Raw genomic sequence first — 22220 nt, 5'->3', positions numbered from 1 at the left:
GCCGCGTATTTTTTCTCGCGAGTTTCCGAACGCACGGCGCTGCGCGGTGGCGAGAGAATCGGAGTGGTGGAACGCGATCGCGTCTGTTTGCAATACTCATCCGGGAAACCGGGGGAGTTGTGAGAGCGCGAACACGTCGTGCCGACGGGCAACGGGCTGACAGCTGGAGTAGAATTCTCGTTTATCTTTTCACCTTCTTCTTTTACCTTTGCGCCGAGCCGAACATGATAACGATCATCCAACGAAGGACGACGCGCCGAACGGTCCCGTAGGCGCAATTCCGGGCTATAAATATAACGAGAGACAAAAGGACGCGGCGGGGATTTAAATTTGGATCGCGTCGAACGGCGCGCGAGAGGGACGAGGGGTAGGACGAGGACTATTTTAAAACGATCGGGAGGCGGTTTTATGTCGGTTTCGATCGCAACACGCGTCTGACGCGTCTGCGACCAACGTCAACGAGGATCCTCGCACGCACTTCGCCTTCGTTGTTCCTAACCGTCGCCGTTAATATGGGGATAATACTGTCCAGGTTTCAGGTGAGTACTGAAGCGGTCGCGGGGCCTTCTCTCTCTCTCTCTCCTTCCGCCAATTCCTCCCCGTTGAGGTTAGTATCTCGCCGTGTTCGGCGTCCCGCGCTTATCTGTTTCCCATAGGCCGAACGCGAATCGCATCGCGAGCAAGATTTCCAAACGTCATTCGCGCGCCTATTTATAGCCGCGGATCCATCCGGACGGCGACAGACGTCCCGCGTAATCGCGCAGATTGCGCGCTAACCTTGACGCCGCAAGGCAACGACACTCTTTCGGTTTTTTTTTCAAACGCAACGAGATGCAAAAACGTTATGCAGCGCATTGCGATTACACCATCGTTCTTACTAGCATCTTTTTTTTTTGTTTTTAAGAAGTCGCTTGTACAATAGTCGAGTCCTTGGATCCGTCGTTATTCGTGCGAAAGCGTGACGGTTTCACCATTGTCATGAGTAAACAAAAACGGCCGATAAATTTATTCCGCAGGGGGTATTGTGGCAGACCCCAAACATTAACATTCAATGACGAACTTTGTTCTAATTTAGATGTGTCATGCGTCGAGGAATTTTATTATGCATTCGCGCGAGCGCGATGTGTGATGTTAATTTTATTAACTGGAATTGAATTATTTTTCAGCGTTTATTTGGCTGATTAACTTAGCTGTTTATTTTACTTTCTCGTCCTTGACCATATGCATGTCCATACTAAACCAAAGTTTCACAAATATAGAATATGAAAAAATTAAATTAAAATTTTTTCCTAATCTCATTCATTCCTAGTATATTATAGAATATTAGAAAAAGATCTACATTTTTATTCTTTTTTGAAGAAATTTATTTCTAACTGTTATTGTGATTTATAAATGACCTATGTGTAAACAAATATGTTTGCATGATATTTGTAAAGTTATATACATTATAATAAATAATATAAAATATGATTTTTAGAAAAAGCAGACAACCATTGAAATTTTGGAGAGTCTAGATAAAGTGAGTGTTATTTTTATTCTCACACTATACTACATATCATAAAATATTGCATTGCGTAACTTCCTGTATTTGCAAATTTCCTGTATTAGCAAATCAAAGATATCCAACAGTATGGGCAGACTACGGAACAGAGACACAAGAAAATAGTGGGGACTATTATCATTTATGGAGTTGTACTTTATATTATGATAGCATTCATCTTTTACTTTTGCTTCTTCCCAGCTTCGCTGTATGATCAGCTCTTTTATATAACACCATTATTGCTTTTCCCTATTTTGTAAGTATGGAAATACAATGTACTTGACTGCAATTGTACAATGAGTGGATTTTTTAAATTAAAAATATGATCAAATATATATCATTTTTCTTTAAGATTACTTTTAATAAAGAAAATGGTTTCTTGGTATTACAATCGCAAAATCACTTATAATCAAGAAAAATTGTCTACGATAATAGCGGAGAAGAAGAAGATATTAAATGAAGTTACCGAAACGGAAACATATAAAAAAGCTAAAGAAATATTATTAAAATTTGCACCAGATGAATTAACTATGTCACCTGTAAGTATATATATTATTATTATTTAAATATCACTTATCTAAATGCCTTGTAATGCCTAATAACATCAAGTTATTATGTTTATTTTACTTTCTTGTCCTTGACCATATGCATGTTCGTACTAAATCAAAGTTTCACAAATACAGAATATAAAAAAATTAAATTAAAAAAATTTTATAAGTTTAAAGAAAGCTAGAAATATATAATTTATACTTATTTTGCATTATTTTTTCTCACAAATTTTATTTCATATTAATTAAGTTTTATTTCTTTCTTTACAGTTAACTCCAAAGGTTAAGTTTGTACTACACAACTTGTAACACTCGTGAACATATGTAAAAGTAAAATAACGACAATAGCAAAGCAATTTAATCTTGGGAAAATAAAAAAATACACAAGCTATATTTAAAATGATTTTTCTAGAAAATATATAATATACAATAAAATAAACAAAATTATTGATTTCGTTTTTAGCTTATTCAAAGGATGCCAATGCCATCTGATACACCTCGACGTCCTACGCCACAGGCTGTAATATCTCCTCAACCTTCAGAGTTAAGAAGAAGAATCATACCGACTCAAAATCAACCACAAATTGCACATATTGGGGTATCTGGTTCTGGTCAAACGACACCTACTATTAGATTGATTAATCAACCTTCAAATACCCCTTTCCAGTCCAGAATAATTAATCCTAATCCGGCCATAGGTTTCCGTAAGTCAATACATAGTGATCCACAAAAATATACTTTTATATTTCGTCACAAATAAATTCATTAATAGAAATAATTAACCACTACATATATATGACTTTAGGATCGCCGTTACCACGACCTGTATTGCCGCAACAAAGAACAGTAATTGATCGTTTGGTTGATTATTTAGTAGGTGATGGCCCTTCGAATCGCTATGCTTTAATTTGTCGGCAATGTGAATCGCACAATGGAATGGCTCTGAAAGAAGAGTTTGAATATTTTGGTAAGATTTCTTGAGAAAATTTTTTCTTAAAATGTATTTTAACAGGTAATATTTATCTTTAAAATGCTTGTTTATGCAGCATTCAGATGTTGTTATTGTGGTTTTTGGAATCCTGCGAGAAAACAAAAACCTTCTGCTCCAAAATTAGATTTTGATAACCCTGCTGCAGCTTCAAATACATCTGAAGCTAATCTACCAAATACAGACGAAGAGACACTAAAACTCACTGAATTAGAAACCTGCACGCATTCAGATACAGGTATGATTTCTCTTATTTTTATTATGTATATTAATTTCTCTAGTAAAAATTCACTTTAAACTAGTTTGCTGCCTGTTTGTAATTTTTGTAATATTTAATGGATACTATAGAATAAATCGTTATGCAATTTTTTTTATTTTTTAGATTCGGATATCGAGGTAGTTGAAAGACCAGGCGAAACATCTGACACTCCTGAATCAGAAACTAAAGAATTATTAGATGAGAATGAACCTGAGAAAGTAGAGTCGTAGCACTTTTTTATTTGAGTAAGCAGTCTTGTGACGAAAAACAATATTTATAAATCATAACATCGAGTAAGTTTAAAATTTGATAAAAGTGAAAACTACAACTAAGCAAGAACCATAAATGAATGAAAAAATAAATGATAAAATGTGTTGACTTTCTTAATACGTAATGAGAGTTAGAAGTATAAAATACTTTTTAGATTATAGTAATTCAGTCAATTGAAAATATTTAATAAAATTGTTGCTATGATTTAGAAGTAACAAATATTATAAGATTGTTGGTAATGTACGTAATGAATTCTATAGACTTTTTATTTAAGTTTTGATTATATAGCATTTGCAAGACAATTTGTGGAAAATGTATGAAAATTTAACACTATGATTATAGATTGATTATAAGTCGATCAATAACAATCATTCCAAATCTTTATGTGCCTATAAGCATTAGTGTTGTTACCGAAATGCAAAAAGGCTGAAATAAGAGCAAAAAATCATTAGTCTAATTTTTTAAAAATATCTTGTAGATTTCATAGAAATATTTATTGCAACAATATTTATATGAAATTGCGTTTTATTTTTATATAGTTTTTGAGGCACAATATAATCAAATGCAACAAAATTGAACGATTGCATGCATGTGAAAGGTTCATATTGCATATCAATTAATGTATTTTTTTTTTATAAGACTGCCTATCTTATCTGCATTGGCAAATCATTATTTATATTAGGCTGCAAATTCTTTTAAGAAGTTGCGCTGGATCTTTTCTTCATATCTCAATCAATCATGCTTTTGTATTTGGATATCGCAATAGTCGGATATATCGCTTTATAAAAAATTAACTTATGCGTTTTAGCATATTAATTTTTTTGACTTATAATTTAGATATAAGGCTATTGTGAAACATGAGTTTTGTTACGTAAAAGTAAATCATGTTTCGGAAAAAAGGAAAAAGATTGCATTTGATAACAGCATTGTCTTTATATGGAAAATTATTCAACACGCAAATGGCTTCTAGGTCAAATAGTATTATAAGAATAGAAATCTGAGAATGCGCTCTATATTATATTATTATTACATACCCTACTGTGATTCTAGATAGGCTAATGAAACTCATGATTATTATATCAGCTCTAATTTGACTTTAACGTAACCATGGATTGTAAAGCTTTGAATGTGATTGTTTCTTATCATATTGTATTTTTTGCTTCCTAAGTAAGGAATAAAACTCATTTTAGCGTGATAAATTTTTATGTAGAAGAGATACCTCTGAGCAATTTGAAAAATTCCTTGATATAAATACAATTTTAGACAGAATTTAAGTGGTTTTCTTTCTTCTGATCCTTGGTTACTGCATTCTGCTAATAATGATAGATGCAATAATAGAATTTTATTTAAATGAATGTCTTTAAAATGTTTTTTACTTTTTTTTGTATATACATGTTCGAATTTGAGGCAGAAGAATTGGCAAAATGGGGAAAAAATGAATGTGACGAGTTAATCTCTCTTTCCTCTTTCCTTTTTATGTGAAAAATTAATATTTTATACATATTTTATCCTTAAACTTTTGGTCTTATTAGAATTCTCCCTTATAAGGTGTTATAGACATTTGCGCATGCGTGAGAAATTCAATGTGATTTTCAATGACGCGCACGAGTCGTAGGAGCCAATAAGATTTCACGATTTCTTGATGGCTTCCAAACCATCCGGACTGCACTCGCGTAGGCGCGCATTCAGGCACTCATATGTAAATCCGCCTCAATTTACGCGAAAAAAAATAGCGTTTGTCGGCGGGCCATCGTACGAGGTAAATCTAACGAATTTTCCGGCATCATCGCGTAATTCGGTGAAGGATGCATGTATATCGCGAGATCGAACATTGCCCGTAACGCCCGTGCTAATAGTGTCGCGTGATATGGCTTATCGTCAATGATATATCGATGCGAACGTGGCGGGCCACCCGCGAGCCTCGTTTCCGCCAATTTTCATCGTGCCTCCGTATAATGACTTGAAATGTCGCGGCGGAACGTACAGATTATGATTCAGCAGTGACGGGACGTGATATCCGTGGTCGCGGTGTGCCGTAACGTGTCGCGTCAGTTAGGTAAAAGTCACGAAAAGTCGAAATTGCCCTTAGTAAGCAGTTTTTCGGGCTACTCTGGCGGACGCCATGACTGCCATTCGCGTACGATTTATTATAAATTCATGCGAGAACTTTGCGCCGATAATCTCCGGCCGTTTTTCATCGATATGACGATTGTTAACTTTCCTTCACGAGAAATGCATACGCGTTACTCGTGTCGAATATATATTTCTTGAATGTATATTTTATTTTCGCGCTTCGCATGAATTTAATTGCCTTGGAAACTATCATCTAGACGCGTCTTAGGTGGGGTCTATCGTGATCTATCGAGATCTGTTGACCGTGGCACGTGGTAGCTTCTAATGTTCTATTTTCAATGTTTTCTCTGAAAAGATTTTATTTTTTTTATATTTAATCTTGTTGAGTTTTTTGCACAGTTTGTAGTTTCTCTTTTTAACTTTTAAGATAAATTTTATAAAAATTTTTATTTGAGGAACCTGTTGTAAGAATCTATATTTTAATGTTTTTTTTGCAGGTCAGCAAACATGCCGGAATTGACAGAGCTTGACAAGGCGGCAAGTTCGGAGCCTACCAAGGTAGAGTTAGTAGGTATGGGTTCTGCGACTGACTCAGACTCGGATGATACGATACCGGAATTAGAAGATGCTGGCACACCAGGTACCGTCGGCTTTCCTGGCACAACGGTCACTGGCCTGCCCATTGATATGGTGTCCAAGGCTAAGCAGAGCCGAGGAGAAAAGAAGGCTAGGAAGCTCATGAGCAAGTTAGGATTGAAGCCGGTATATGAACCATTAAATATTTTAATTTTTTTTTGCTATCTCTTTGAAATAAATAGTCTTTCAAAGTGGATCTTATATTCAAGACAATAGCTTTACCCTACTTATTATGTACAGGTACAAGGAGTCAACAGAGTCACCATTCGTAAATCAAAGAATATTTTGTTTGTTATAAACAAGCCAGACGTTTTAAAGAATCCAGCTTCGGACACGTATATAGTGTTTGGTGAAGCCAAGGTAAGAAATGCTATAATTTTATAATATTATGTATTTATTGAATTCTTTATTTTATGATGATTTACTAAGGGTTTCGCAAATTAACAGAAATTAAATGTTGAAAAATACCTTGGCAGACTGACATAATTATTTGTTGCTGCATAAATTTAATATAAATTATATATATATTTTTTATAGAATGTATTGATTTTTTTCTGTAGATTGAAGATCTCAGTCAACAAGCTCAAGTAGCAGCAGCTGAGAAGTTTAAAGAACCACCAGTTATACCAGCCACTGAAGCTGGTGGCAGCACTACTGTAAGATATAGAATTCTATTTAAAAATGTAATATTAATGTGTAATATTTAGTATTATTTATTTGCTTTGTTATGTTAGGTTGTTGCTCCTATACAAGAAGAATCGGAAGAAGAGGTGGATGAAACAGGTGTGGAGGAAAAAGACGTTGATTTGGTTATGGGTCAAGCTAATGTATCGCGAGGGAAAGCTATTAAAGCTCTTAAGAATAATCAAAATGACATCGTCAATGCTATCATGGTAAGTTTTGAAAAATATATATATATGCGTTTTTCTTTATAAATTTAAATATGTTTATGTAATTGGATGATGATTACTTCAAGAGTTTCGCTTATGTTATCAATAAAAATCATGTTGAGTCTAACTTGGCAGACTGATTAGTTTCCCATCAGTAAACTGTGCTCAACAAATATGAAAATTGATAATTTATATCTGTTTATTTTCTATTTCAGGAATTGACAATGTGATAGAGCTGCTTAGAAGTAAAATGTGCTGCGTGATAGCTGGTGTTCCAAGATTATAATTTCATCATATGTATCATCAGAAAGCATTTTTTTTTTATTTTAATTGAAAACATGAACCACAATATATTGTGGGAAAACTGGTCATAATGATTTAATCTATAATTGTCTCGAAAAATGGAATCCATATGTATATACAAAATTTGTGTAAAGCAAGAGATAAATACATTAAGGTCACAAATATGTTAAGGTATATATTTTTAATTTTTTATTACGTGTTAAAGACGTATTAGATAAATAATTTACATAAAATCCATAGATGTGAAAAAGAACTAAAAAATCGATATTAGCATTTTAATGTTTTTATTTATAACCAACTTAACGAATATCGGTTAATCACTTGGCCTAGCTACATTGTGGGGTCTATTCTATTATAGTTTTTAACGATAAAATCTATTATGTTGCATAAATATTTTATATGGCAAAAAGCGCAACATTAAGAGCAAAATTATGCCATAAAAAAATTTCAAGATTACATCGATTATTTATTAGAATCTTTATTACTTCAAGCATATACAATGCCAAGAAGGGGACTTTTGGTTTACATACATCGATTATTTATTAATAAAATGTAACGTTGTGCGTGCTTTGCGCGTTATTTAGCCTTAAAATTATTAAATATAAATATAATTCAATACATGAATCCTATTTGAAATAATTTTACATGTTTTTACACAAAAATTAGCTGAACTTATAAATAAAATAAACTTATGAATAAAATTCGTACGTATGAGTACATGCTAAATTGCTCGTCAAACTTGATCGATAATGTAGAGTCATTCGTGCACATTATTAACAAAATTTCGTATGTATTTCTTTTATAGATATAAAAATCCTTTTCCAGAATTAAAATTTATGTATTAATATCAGCTTATGAATTGAATTTCATACTAAATTAAAAACATTTTTCAAATTGTTCTTTTTAGACACGAAATTTTCGTAGAACGCCTATGCTCAATCTGAAAGCGTAATATTGTTTGCTCCACTTGGGCCCAGGCTTGATTTGTGCATATAAGGTCTAAAATTTTTACATTAGACACATTTTGTTACGAGTCGACGCTATAGAAGCCAACAATTTAAAAATTTTTTGTCGTTTTTCCTACAAAATTGTTACGGCCCGGTTTTGTTATTATCTATACTTTAATTCTGGAGAAGGATTTTTAATTCTGTGAATGCAATTAAAAGATTAGTGAGAAATAAAATTATTAGTAAAACAGCTAGGACAACTTTAGCATTCCCTAATTAGCATCCTAAGTTTTAGTTTAAAAGTACGTTTTACCGATAACTGGTATAAACTGAATTGCTCAAATATATAAGCCGATGATGTTTGCGAAGGATAAAGAAAAAATCAATTTTATTTAATAATTTTAATTGTGAGATTTATTAGCTACCATGATTTGCAAAATTTTTCAGATATTAATAAACATTTTTTTTATACTTACAGATATCAATAAGTAAAGTAATATACGATTTTGATACAAGATGGCAATTGATGGAAATTGATACAAGATGGCAGCACAAGTAACTTGAGGCGCTCGAGACGTTCGACGTTGTAATTTTCTACATACGGCACATTCAGGTAATTCAACATTGAGTTTTTATCTTAATATAATTTAATTTACTCAAGTTTCTATACCGTTATTTTACATTATTGAAAGACACATTTTTCTTTATTTTAAAATTTCTTCAAATATTTATAATAAGCTTTAATGTTCTCTTTAAATTTCCGAAACAAAAGATATATCGCATGTATGTAGACTTTTAATTGCGTTTAAAGAAACGAAGCTTTTGTTCATCTTTGTCCCAGATTACCCGATGTGTTCCCAGTTACAAATATCGTATCAAATTTGAGAATCATATTGAATCAGAATATGTATTCCAACGAATAACGTACTAACTGCGGTTCTCCGAAGCGACCGTGGGGTAGGAAAAAAAAAAACGCGGCTGGGACGATCTCTCGCCGCGACGTGACGCGACGGACGTTCGCGAGGAAGTTTTATAAGCCGTTTCGCGCACGTGTCGTCGCCGAATATCCACGAGATGAAAGAGCGAGGCGCGAGAAGGAGAACGATATCGGACAATGATACGCGGGTACGATATTGCCGCGTAGGATGTGCGCTCTCCCGCGTCTCTACGATTTCACGCTAATATTTGAGATTTCGGTCTCGTATATGGCCCTTATCCGTGCCGGTGACATCTGGCACGGATCTTAAGGCGCATTATTGCCCGTAAGAAGCGTTCGCAATATTGTCACGTAATAAAGGCGAGCTCGGCTGCTGCTGGCTCAGAGAGATCACCTGGGGAATGTATAAGCGCGCGTATATGAGCTACATGGAGGGATCGCGCGGAATCGGGCATCGCATCGGAAAATCATTGAAATCCTCAAATCTCAGAATCATTGAGACATATTGGGTATAACCGAAAGTTTTACCCGATATTCGTGAGATTTGCGACTTGGAAATTGAATTCGATCGCTGATCCCTTCTCGAGTTTCAATCGTTCCCTTTGCTCGTCTCGCACGTATCCCGCGATATCGCGATAGTAGTTACGACAAATTTTACATAATTGTTCGAGGGCAGGTGAGAGAGAATGGTAAGACTATAAATCAATAGATAATTAATTTTACCATTCGTTATCAGATCAATAAGTTTAAAATTCAGGCTATGAGGCGTCTTTAAGACGCCATCCATGATTTTGAACTCCCGGTTGTTCCGATAATAACTCATTTTACTACAAGATATGTTTTCGTAAGTGAGACGCCAAGAAATGTCGCTTATTGAATAATGTTGGTATCGAGGCTCCGACAATAGATATCGATCATCTTAGCGCATTCGTGCGCAAGCGGCGCAAAGGAGAGATGATGAAAGAGAGGAGGATAAGTACGGGCGGGGGAGGAGGGGACAGGGAGAAGAAAGATGTGGGGAGAGGACCAACCCGGCCCGATATGTCCGAGCGACTCTGATTGTTCCCTTAACGATCGGCTGACAGCGAAGACGTATGTCGGTGCCATCAGATAATGCGTGTAACGTCGGTGTGGGCGCGTACACGCGCGACTCCGCTCCGGCACGCCCGTGCGTACGCGCGTGTGTGTACACGGAGGAGGGTAGAAATATTCGTAAATGACTCGCCGCCGACGCCACCATCGTCATCGTCATCGTCGTCGTCGTCGTCGTCGTCCTCGTCGTCCTCGTTTCACCGCATGTCGGGGACACATCTTCATAATGTCGCGCACAAACCAACTGTCATGTCGACTATCGTGCCTCACGAATGTTGGCGGCGACGATGGAGTCAGCCGATGCGACAGGGCGAAGAAAGACGCTCGCGATCGATGCCTATCGGCGCAGCACGCATGGAATGAGGTCAAGCTTGCCAATCGACACGTTATTTATGTTTGATTTCTCATTTTCTCATAGGAAGAACAAACAAATCGGATCAACGTCGATGCAGGCGTCTAAAGTACCTACTTTGTTGTTTCCTTTTTCGGTCGAACTGAATTGTGCAATTAGTAGTGAGCTTCTCATCTCGCTTCTCACCGAGAGAAGAAGATTTCGTAATAACGTAATTTTTTTGTTTATGCTTTTTTGTACGATCTCTTTGTACTCGTGGACAGACGCAAATAGACGAAATTTTCACTTCGACAAACCAAGAGTTCTCTCGCATGGAGGAATGCTAACACGCCCGCCCATCGGCAGGGCAGGCCTGTGCGTTTCCTTCGCGCGTATATACCCCGAAGAAAATAATAAATCGCTGAATCAAGCGGCTGCGATCGCGCGTCACGAGTAAAATGTATTAACACACCCATCCGGCGAGCGTCTAATATAGCAATTGTTCTTCTTCATTCGAATTGCGTACGAGGTAATTGAAGGGCGCGCCAAATAAAATACGCGCCCTAAGGAGATACGATACAGCCGTCAGATCTCGGGCTTGAAAGTCAGGAACCGGAGGGGAAAAGGAGGCGCGGGACAAACGAGAGGAGGATGGAAGAAGCGAGTGGGAATAGCGTGCGAGAAGGACCGAGAGTCGAAGAGAGGACGGCGATCGGAGGGGGAAAGGGGGAGGCAAATGCGAGAGGAGGAGAAAGAGAGGGCGAAAGGGTTAAAAGAAGAAGTGGTGAGAAGTGCGAGAGTGCAGGAAGGAGAGAGGAAGGTAAGGAGAGATGAGAAGAGACCTATCGGACCATGTGGCAGGCGCAAACGGTGTGAGTAATGGCGTCGACCAATCGCTCCCAGGTCTAAAACACGAACAACGCCGGCCGCCTGTCCCCCCCCCCTCTCCCCACCTCGCGCGAGCGCGTATAGTAATAACGAGCCGTCTATCATCGTCGGAATCATTATCATCGCCGGATCCGCGGTCCTCGTTCCTTCTCCTGCCGCCCGGCCGGCTTCTCGTCTTTCGTCTCTACCCTATCAGGGGCGGATCTATACGGAGACTTAATGAGACTCAAGCTTCGGTTTTCAAGCTGTTAAAGAATCATCTTGTTTTCGTCAAGTGTATGCATTCGTCAATTTTTTTTTTTTTTTTCCCCCCAAGAAGAGACGATACGAGAACAACAACTCAACTGTTTGACAGCAGGAGCAGCGAGCTGAGATTTCGTTGAAAATGACGTTGAAAGTTCTCAGACGCATGACGGTCTCTGTGCAATTGATATGTTATACAATTCAAAATGCATGTAAACTTCAAAACACGGTGAACGTAATGGCATTAAACAATATGTTTATTGTTAACAATTAGAAATATAATAATCCCTTATATCTATTTTACAGCGTTGGCTAAGAGATATATTAGACATCTTATATATTTTTAAAAATATTTTTAACTGAAAGGATTTAAACGCATACAGAAATAAAAATGTAGATTATTTTTTTGTCTCAAGAATCCCTTAAATTTATTGTACATGTAATTCCAATAACCAACGGGAAAAAATACAGACAAAAGAATTCTAGATAAATAGAAAATTTAGGTGCCTCATATTTTTGACCAAGGCTGTACGTGTATTATTATACAGAACAAGAAAAAGAAACATTTCCTTTATCTTGTTTAGTCGTGAATTCTGTAGAGGAATTCAAAAATCAGTCTCGGCGCGGCAAGAAGTTCATATCCGTCCCTACGTAAATGCCAACTTCCCTACCTTCGACTTTTCAGCGAGTAACGGAAGGGAAGGGGATGTTCAAAGAGCAGGGAGGTGGGAGGGTTAATGACAAAATTATACCGAAAGTGCAGCCTCGCCCGATGTCCGTGAAGAAGATATAATGCCTCCCTCCTATCTCGAGCGCGCGTGTTACGGTGATGAAGACGATCCCGTTCGTGAAATTTCGCGCGGCGGCCGCGCGCGCGTCGCGAAAAATGTTGCGTTGATTGTAAATTGCATCGCACGGTTTCGCGCGTGCGAGAAAAAATTGCTTGCCCGCGTGTTGGCGTGATGGCCGGCGATTACGATTCGAAATAGTGATAAACGCGCGCGCGGCACGTAACGAGCATTCCGGGGGTCGTTAAAATTTTGCTATCTGAATTCCGGCTCTGTACGTTTTCGAGTCCGTGTACGTTGCACTACTCGTTTCGCCTTTGGATCCTCGGTGCGTGCGCGCGCGTTTCTCTCTCGTCGGATGACCACACTATTCGTTCGTTCGTTTATTACGATACTTTTTACGATTGCGATAAAAACCGAGCTTTAATACTTTTGGATACATCCCGCGTAAAATAAAAAACTCGGATATAAGGAGTTTCCTCGTGCGAGCGCACGTTGCTTTTTAAACGCGCGCGAAACTTTTACAATGTGATCGTTCACTCTTGACTTTCCCAAGTTATCGCCGGGCGATAAGTCTTGTCTCGCGCGACGTAGAATTAGTCGCAATCGTATCAATAACGCATCCCGAAATTACCGAGTACGCGCCATGATCGATCGACGGTGCAATAATAATCGATCGCGCCGCGCTAAGCCGGTCGTCATTTAGCACCTTGTTATTAGGGAAATCGATTCAATTCCTCGCGATTAACAGTGCGCAGTTATCTTCGTATATTATGGTAATGAAGACGGTGGCTCGTGGAAGATCGGAAGAGATCGATCCGGATCTCCCTGCTCATTAAAAAGAAAAAGAACGCCGAGGGGGGAGAGGAAGGGAGTAACGCGCGCGCGATAAATTGTGCGCACGATTAAAACCACTTGCTCGCGCCCTCGTCCGCGCAGGATACAATCGCGCAGGATCGAAGGAGGCAGCTGATATATTACCGCGGCGCGTATACAGGTCGCTGCAAACCGACGGTAATCGAACTGCATCTTCGTTTCATCTCGAACGCAAATTTCTATCTCGAAGGCGCTTCCACTCGGCTCCCATCGAGGTTATTCAACGTTAGAAATTGGAACGTCGTGAGGGATAATCGCGCGTGCTTCCCCCTCCCCAATTTCGTCGAAAGATTCGCTCTCGGGGAAGAAGATCGTTTGAGACGTCCTGTATACGAGAACGGGTGTACTGCAAAAATATTAAGTAACTGCCGCGCGGTCGATTATCCACGTCGCGATTACTCGTCGTGTGAGACGACCGATTACGTGTCCTTCGAGATTGGAGGGAGGCAAAATTAAATTGATAGCTCTGCGCGTAGTGTTTTTGCAAAACGAATGTATCTTTTTTTTCTAACGATCCCCCGAGAGAGGACCAGTACGGGACCGACGGGAAAAATTTTGTTATCCCGATCAGCACACGAGCAATTCGAGCATAATAATATCATTGTCCGCGTCGTTATCCGGGACACACGTCGTCGCCCGTCTTCGTTTGTTCTTTTTTTCCCCTCGTTCCGCGGTGCTGTGGATGAACATCCGTCGGAAACGACGGCAGGCAGGTAGGCAGGCAGATTTGACCGAGATAGAACGACGTGTTTAATCGTCGAACGAGAAAATTACAGCCGCGAGTCCGACTTTGGATATATAAGCGACGCGTTTTCTGACGGCGGAAATTCCGCTTTATCGCCGAATGGATCGGGGCGACGACGACCATTATAATTTCCCGTTGACGCGCGCGCGATATCAATTTAATGGCGTGAGTATAAATTGGAGCGACAGAAAGGGGGAGGGGGGGAGTAAACCACGTTTCTCGGCTCGCTGTAATTTCGGTCAGCTGTAATTTTTCTTTAAAAGCAAAAAGAAAAGACGCACACACACACACACACACACACATACTTTGCGGGACCGTCTCAGGGGCGGTTTTTCTCACTGGGGGAAGTTCCGTGCGCGCGAGCGGAGCGCACGTCAAGACGATCGCGATATTGTGGAGAAAATTGCGCGAGAGGAACAAAGGAGGAAACGCACGCCGTATGCAGGAATGATTCGCCCGTAGGGACCGTCATCGGCCATGTTTGAGCAGCCGAGAGAGAGAGAGCAGCCGCGGCACCTCATTATTTCTGCTCCTTGCTCGGCTGCCGTTCTACAAAGAGCTACGAACAATAACGCGATACGATCTTGACGCGGGCAATAAACTATACTATTCCATTTATTACATTTTTATGCGCCTCGGCGTTCCAAGCGGGGGTGCCTGCCAATTGTGCAAACGCGCGCGATGCAAACACGCAATCGCGTAACGTTACTGCACCGACGGTGAAGGGCGTGTAACGAAAGGAATCTCATCTCGTCTGTTTGTAACTGCGAATTGCAAAACAATTTTAAGCCGTGACCGCTTAACGACTTGTGTACACACGGGCGTTCGACAGCTTTGTTAAGCTCGTGTGTCAGCCCATTTCCGAATTTTGAACTCAATTTCCAGGTCAGGTCTTCATTGAAGAGAAATTGGAATATGAACGTGAATTACAATGAGTCACAAATATTAACGAATTAACATAAATAATTACCACAAATTTTTATAAAAATTAAATAACATAAGTAAATACATTTTTGTTCTGATCATTCGTGCAACAGTATACTCGGTACTTCAAGGGTGCAGGAACTTCTTTGTTTACAGGAAGATCGAACGACTGCAGATTGGACAATGTCTGTCTCGGGGAAGACGCCATCGCGAATTGTTTGAGGACCTTTTTTACCTCCTGCCTTTTTCTCTCGTCGTCTTAATTCCTACTGACCTTCTCGGAGAACCTAATGTAACCGCAGCGCTCGCGGGATATTGGTTTCCGTTTCGCGTTTGCTCGAGATTTCCCGCCGCGGATAAACACTGGCTCCTTCACCGACAGGGCGATTGCCCACGACGGTGGTCCGGCCGGCCGTAAAACTTAGGATGGGCGTGGAATTAGCGAACTGCCGCAAATGGTAGTGCACCACCGCCGGTGCCCGTTGGAATCGGACGCGGCGCGTCCCATTTCTCCTGGAAATGATCTCGAAAATGCCTCTTTCCACGAGTCCGCTCCGTCCGCAATATGGCGGACCTTGTACAGGAAGGACACGCTCCTCCGCGGTCGGAAAGAGATTTTTTTTTCTTTCCGAGTATCCTCGATAATGAGCTTTTCTGATTAAAACAACTTTTTTTTTTCTATTAACGAATGAAACCGTATATTTATGGCTAATATACTTTAAATAAATTTTCACGATACATCCTTTACAGTTGGATGATGTCATAACTAATGAGAGAGCTGCGCATGTGTCACGGCGAATGGTGAAAATAAAAGATGAAAAATATTGCAATGTCATCTTCTATGTAATAATATCATTAAGAAAAATTCTCAAACTAAAGTTACGTTTCTGCTGAGGGTGCAAAGAGCATTGAATTACATATCTACGTTGACATTTCTAATTTATTATATTCGGCACTTCTATCCCATACAAAAAACATTTGTACTATTGTTATGTACTGATTATTATTTATTGTGCCTATTATTAACGGTATTGTGCAACAGAAATTCTTGAAGTGAACTCTAATGTATCATGATTTCCATTTGGAAGTGCCTTTTATTTTTTGAAATGCACCTGAAAGACGTGTCTAATGCGGTCTATAACGTTTAAGTTCCTCCGATTTGCCGCAAAAATTGGAGATAATCATCTTGCTGACCTTTCAAAATATTTTAGCTGTAGGACGCACGGGCGGTGCCTTTGAGTGGAATCTGTGTCTTCGTTCATCTTTGTGTGTGTGTGTATGTTACAAAAAAACATCAAAGGATAATAATTTTCTTTGTAAACTACACGTTTAGTAAGGTCGAGCTTTTTTTTCCTCTTTCGAGAATTCTATTTGAAAAAGATCTTTTATGTAATAAAGTTATACTTAAGATTAATCGTCACATTGCGCAAAACGTCAGGTTAATATGATTTTCTAATCTTAATTCTCTAATTGATTGTTACATGTTATTGATTGTTATATTTAAATCAGTCACGCAGAAAGGGCATAAATCACGTTTTCTTCAAACATTCTTCGCTCATTAGACTTATAGACACGTTTTCAGTGCGAATGTGGCATTTGTTCTAGGCTTCTGAGAATATAATCGACGTTGAAAGTAAGCAATAAGCGTGGAAAATTTTCCTAGTCCAGAACTCATTTTCTTTTCTTCTCGTCTTTTTCTTTTTTTTTTTGTTTAATATCTCTTTTATTCAAATTCTTCACAATCTTTAAACAAACTAATATTGTATTTACCTTTTTTTTTGCTTGATGTTCTCTCTACACTTATCGATTTATTTATAGGAGTAGCTTTTCAGCATCTCACGTTAAATTAATAACAGTATACGCGGACAATCAATTTTCACACGTTTAGGATACACTTTTTAATCAATTACCTCCACTTATCCAATCAAGAGATTTTACGTTTAATTTATAATATTTTGAAAATGTATCCTTCACTAATCCTTAAAAGTTGCGGCGTATACTTATACATAACTCTTAACGGAAAACAATAATTGGGCAGTTTAGAATGGTTGAGGAAAAGGATGACACTTGTGCGCGATAGATCCTAGATTAACATGTCCGCGACGCGTTATCGGTACTGAGTTTGCGCGTCATTAGGTCTCCTCGCACGTCCGGCAATTACAGTCCGTCGCCCCGGGGGGCGATTCGTGACCGTAATAATAGCGATAAGCCCCCGAAGGAAAATTCGACACTTTCGCCCGGCTGTTTATGGCGGCATTGTGTCTCCGGCCGATCGCGCGCGACGGACGGCTCTATTGAGTCATCGTGTACGACACGACGGACATCGTGTACGAATGAAGAATTGATGATGCGAACGGTAATGGGTCAGGATTGGTGTGGATGACCGACGATCGTCCGACGATGATATATCAAGGGTTGACGGATTTTCGACATTAATAACCTGTCAGATTGCGAGTATCTCGAGATTTGCGATAATGTCCGGAAAATTGTTTAGTTAAGTGTTCAATCAGACGTTTAATTGGCACGACTGGCGTATAGTTTACGCGCATAAAGCGCCACGTTTGCACGTTTGCTAGATGATAGCTTCATAAAACTTTGAAAAGTGCGACTTTTATCTAACGAAATAATTACATTCCGCACGACTGCGCGGCGGCAAGTTGAAAGAAAAAAGGTATCTCAACGCGAACACTCCAATCCGCGTTCACTTCCCGCGGGGGATTAAATTAGCCCTCAGATTTCCTCGACTCATAATGGCAATAATACGGGAGAGAGAGAGAGAGAGAGAGAAGTCCGCCCGTAGGGAACCCGCGTGTTATTCCGCCTTAGCCGGGTATCGAATTCGGGCAGGTAGCTCTGGGCTCTGTAAATTACACACGTACAAGAGCGCATCATCTCGTGCACGGGTCCCGCCGCTGCCGCCGCCGCCGCCGCCGCCGTTGTCAACCGCCGTACACGGCAACAAATTTATATGTCGCCGCCCCGTAGTTTTTCCCACATACGTGGACAAACGGGGGGAGAGGAGAGAGAGGGATGGAGGGGGAAGGCAGGCGGGGAGGAGAGCGGTAAGAGATACGGGCCGGGGAGCAAAAGAGAGCCGAAAGACATCGGTGCCTCGAGTAATTACATGCCCCGGGAGAGCCTGGGCAATGAGATCCGACAAACACGCGCGCGGTTAGGAGAGTAGGTGGTTAAGGTTCAGCTGCGCGCGAGAAGGACAAGGATACCGGAGAGGCCTCGGAGGTAGTCCGGGCTCAAGGGTAAGGGAGGCGGTGGATTTAACTCTATATACGCTTCGCCGCGCCGAGAGTGACGGGAGGCAGAAGGGCGAAGAGAGAGAGAGGTGAGGGGTGGGAGGGGGAGGGAGAGGCTCTCGCGGCGAGAGCACTATATTACATCATTGGCGGCCATTTTGGACCACCCAAGTCGCTGTCAGAGCATAAAAAATATGAAGTTCTTTTAGGGCCGCCTTTTTTCCGTGCCGCCAGCGGCGCGGCTCCGTCGGATCGTAACGGGGAAAGGCGGTGCGAACGAGAGAGTCGCACACGGAACGTCCGTGGACGTGAGCGAGACGGCCGCAAGGGGACAGGAGGGAGGCAGAAGGAGAGGGGAGGCGACAGGGGCCGGGATAAGAGGGCCCGAAAGAGGGTGAGGAAAGAGGAAGGGAGAGAGGGGGGGGGAAGAGTTCGAGCTGAAACGGAGGATTCGTGGAGGATCGAGAGGAGAGCAGAGATAGGAGGATCTTTGATCGTGTATTAGAGAATCCGAGTAGGGATCCAAATAGGATAGAGCCCGATAGATTTAGAAAACGAGGCGCGGCCAGCGCGAGGAGGAGGGTAAAAAACGGATAGAGAGAAAGCAGAGAGGTTTGAGGTGGCTGCGGGCGTAGAAGAAGAGAGAGAGAAAGAGAGAAGACAGGGTAGGGGGGAGAATTTGATGAAGGTGCATGCCCGAGAAGAGTGAAGAAAGAAGACGAAGAAAAGGGTGGAATAGGTTTCGACCGGACTACAATATTATACATATAAGTGAGTGACGATAGATAGGGATTATGGCGCAAACACGTATAAAGGAAGGCTATTAAGAAGGGCATAATTTTTAGCATTAAAAGGCAATAAGAGGACGCGACGAGAGCTTTCGAGCCGAAACGGCCGGAACGCATATGGCGTATGCGAGACGCAGCACGGTATGCGAGGGCAACGTGCATCGATTACGTAACAATTGAATTTGATAGACATGGAGATACCGTGATAGTGATATAACATAGGGCACACAATCGCGAGTACTATGAAACGCGGAAGTACGGGAGACAGAGACAGATAGTCGGAAAAAGAGAATCGCTTAGGGTTACGATAGGGCAAGTGCGGCAGAGTGGATAGATAAACGGTGGGAGGGCAGAAGGGAATGCGCGAGACCTCGCGGGAGATAAACGGGCGGGGTGATAGGGCGAAGGGGGATTCGCCGCGCGCGGCGGAGGGCGAGCGAGGCATTCGGGGAGATAAGGTGGAGTCTCGAGCGTGCTGGATGAAATAACAGAATTAAATGGGCAGAGAGTCTTAATAGTCTTAATCTCCGACGCGATGGAGGACTTTCGAGTAGCTCGGCTCGCGTAGGAAAACGGATGGGATGCAGAGGAGTTATGTATCATTTTTACAGATAGTAGAGATTGTACCTTTTAGGGAGGCAGCGGCGCGATCTTAACAGGAATCAATAAAGTGTTGTATGATCCTAGAGACAGATAATTATATATGGAATTATAATACAAAGAGATACGTTGATAACGGTATGTGAATAATAGAAGTACGAGAGTGTAAAAAGAATAGTACGAAATATGTAATATTTATCTATTTATAGAAACATTCCAAAAATATAATATAATAAGCATATTTTTGTACATTCCAGCAATATTTCGGGACAATTAATTCTTTCCTATCGATAATTTTTTCCTATCGAAAGAAGATGATAAAAATCCCATTGGACAACGATAAATAAACGATGTAGTAGCCAGCGAGAAAACCCGAAGAATGTAGAGAAAGCTGAGTGGTGATATATGTAAAGAATAAAGGCTCGAATAAATTAAGAGAAAGACGCCCAGCGTAATTTGAGAGGAAGAGCGTATCTCGAGCGTGTTTCGAGCGCGGGGAGCCCGCGAGGCAGGGGAACCGGAGGATAGGCAAAGGCAGAGACGGATAGGCAGTAGGTAAGGGAAGCACTTAGGCGGCGAAGGGCACAGCTCGCCGCGCGAGAAACGTAAAAGAAAGATGTAGTAGTTGAGTCTCGGGTTATATCGCTTCTCGTCCGCCATATTGCGGTTTAGCTCGCAGCTTTCTTAGCTATCGCGCGACCCGCGTACCTGCACACAGTTTGCGCAAGAAACCATTTTATTTTCTCCCTCCGTCTCCTCCCTTTGTACTTACATTAAATTAAGTAGAACGTGTTTTTAGCGTTAAACAAAGCTTTTTGTAATTATTATACAATATCATGAAGGTTCCTTCGTCAGTTTCCTTCTTGTCGCGTTTCTTTGTTTTAATATCAGGAACGTTCTTTTCGCTAAATTCTTTTCGCTTGTCATGTTTCAATGAAGAAGCAACCTTCGGCGCGTCACTCGGCCTCTCTATACATGCAAACGCGCGGACGTCTGATGTTTGATGTCGATTGCCACGCACGATCGCCCGCCGCCGCCGCCGCCGCCGTCTCGAAATTATAGGTGGGTAAACGGCTCGGGTCTTACCAGCGTGTAATCCGTCCTGTTTGTTATGACGACGCCGTTTTGTTTTCTGCCGTTCGTTTTCTGCCGCTGCGCGCGGAGCCGTGGGACGAAAGAGAAGAGAGAAGCCAAGCGAGAAGAGTGGAGAATGTCTTGTGTTCTTTCTCGCGCGGGGTGGGTGATTCATCTCGGAATGATTGAACGAGACGGGGCTCTTTCGCCCCGTTCGCGTGAAAGGTGCGCGCAATTTGGCGCCAACTGTGTTCGCTCCGTGTTCGCGCGTACCTAATTAGGGCACTATAATTTTATTCGACCGTTATAATCTCCGAGATTGTAGATTACTGTTACCGCCGCGCGGTCTGACGAATACCGACGTTGACGCTGATAAACATATCGGCCTCTATCGATTATTTGCGATATTATTTATTATGCCGGTTATTATGCGGCGATCGCGCGCGAGATATGAATCAAACCTTGCCTTAAGTCGCCCGAAACTATTGTTTTAATTTCTCCGGCGTGCATTATCTTTATCCGTTTCGTAACTACACAATGGTTTAGTTATCTATCTATCCAGTCTCGTTTTAGTGAAGATTTAGATCTTTAATCATTTTAATTCGCTATTCTCCCCCGCTAAAAATTGTTCCGCAATCCTACGTCATCGGAGGAAGGAGAAACAAATACGAGGTGCGATTAATAATACCATTATCATCATCGGGTATCGGTGCGCGCCTTTGCGCGAGGGGTGTGTTTCATGCCCCGCGGAAAATTAGATCGGCGAAACGAGGAGCGATCGTTCGGCTGCATCCGTATCGAGAGGTGGAGGGAACGCAGTTTAAGGTTTAAGCGATATATATTTCTTAAAACACAAGAGCTCGCAGATACCGAGAGTAATTAATCATCCGCCGACTATTAAACTCTCTGTTAAGTCGATACACTCGAGAGGAAGGAAGAGAGTGAATGGGGAAGAGAGAGAGAGAGAGAGAGAGAGGGGGGGGGGGGTAGCGGCAACTCGCAGGAGAGCCGGATGTTCCCGCTGCTTTATTATTAAAATCGGACGGGACTGCGGAGGTGACGCACCCCGCGCGCCAATTTATTCGCGTCAAGGTAAGCCGCCTTGCCTGGTGGTAGACGATGTACGCGCACGAAGATGAAGGTGGTGGTACGATCAAGTCATTCCATTATCTGAATTGAGTGTTGCGCGTGGGTACCTGCAATCAGTTTTTCTTTTTTTCGTCCCCCGG

At 41.0% G+C, this 22220-nt stretch overlaps 2 protein-coding genes across 5 annotated transcripts; both read left to right on the top strand.

Annotated features, from left to right (window-relative positions):
- The first annotated feature begins 113 nt into the window (after positions 1-113).
- LOC105834341 (endoplasmic reticulum junction formation protein lunapark-B) lies at positions 114-4874 on the top strand. 3 transcript variants are annotated; one of them, XM_012676748.3, is made up of 9 exons: positions 115-539; positions 1478-1519; positions 1609-1796; positions 1893-2079; positions 2359-2370; positions 2552-2792; positions 2894-3055; positions 3135-3314; positions 3459-4874. In XM_012676748.3, the coding sequence occupies exons 1-9, from the start codon at positions 513-515 to the stop codon at positions 3563-3565; spliced, it is 1146 nt and encodes a 381-aa protein (XP_012532202.1). In that variant the 5' UTR covers positions 115-512; the 3' UTR covers positions 3566-4874. The 3 variants fall into 3 exon arrangements, with proteins under 3 accessions (XP_012532211.1, XP_012532202.1, XP_012532220.1); XM_012676766.3 differs by lacking the exon at positions 115-539 and adding an exon at positions 580-982; XM_012676757.3 differs by lacking the exon at positions 2359-2370 and having other exon boundaries at positions 114-539.
- A 349-nt stretch (positions 4875-5223) lies between these two features.
- LOC105834358 (nascent polypeptide-associated complex subunit alpha) lies at positions 5224-7671 on the top strand. 2 transcript variants are annotated; one of them, XM_012676776.3, is made up of 6 exons: positions 5224-5364; positions 6176-6440; positions 6555-6674; positions 6875-6970; positions 7049-7207; positions 7420-7671. In XM_012676776.3, exons 2-6 carry the CDS (start codon positions 6186-6188, stop codon positions 7432-7434), a joined length of 645 nt encoding a protein of 214 aa, XP_012532230.1. In that variant the 5' UTR covers positions 5224-5364; positions 6176-6185; the 3' UTR covers positions 7435-7671. The 2 variants fall into 2 exon arrangements, with proteins under 2 accessions (XP_012532230.1, XP_012532238.1); XM_012676784.3 differs by lacking the exon at positions 5224-5364 and adding an exon at positions 5460-5661.
- Positions 7672-22220: the final 14549 nt, after the last annotated feature.

This window comes from Monomorium pharaonis, chromosome 3 (assembly GCF_013373865.1).
Source record: "Monomorium pharaonis isolate MP-MQ-018 chromosome 3, ASM1337386v2, whole genome shotgun sequence".
NCBI lineage: Eukaryota > Metazoa > Arthropoda > Insecta > Hymenoptera > Formicidae > Monomorium > Monomorium pharaonis.
This window is presented reverse-complemented; position numbering and strand designations above follow the sequence as displayed.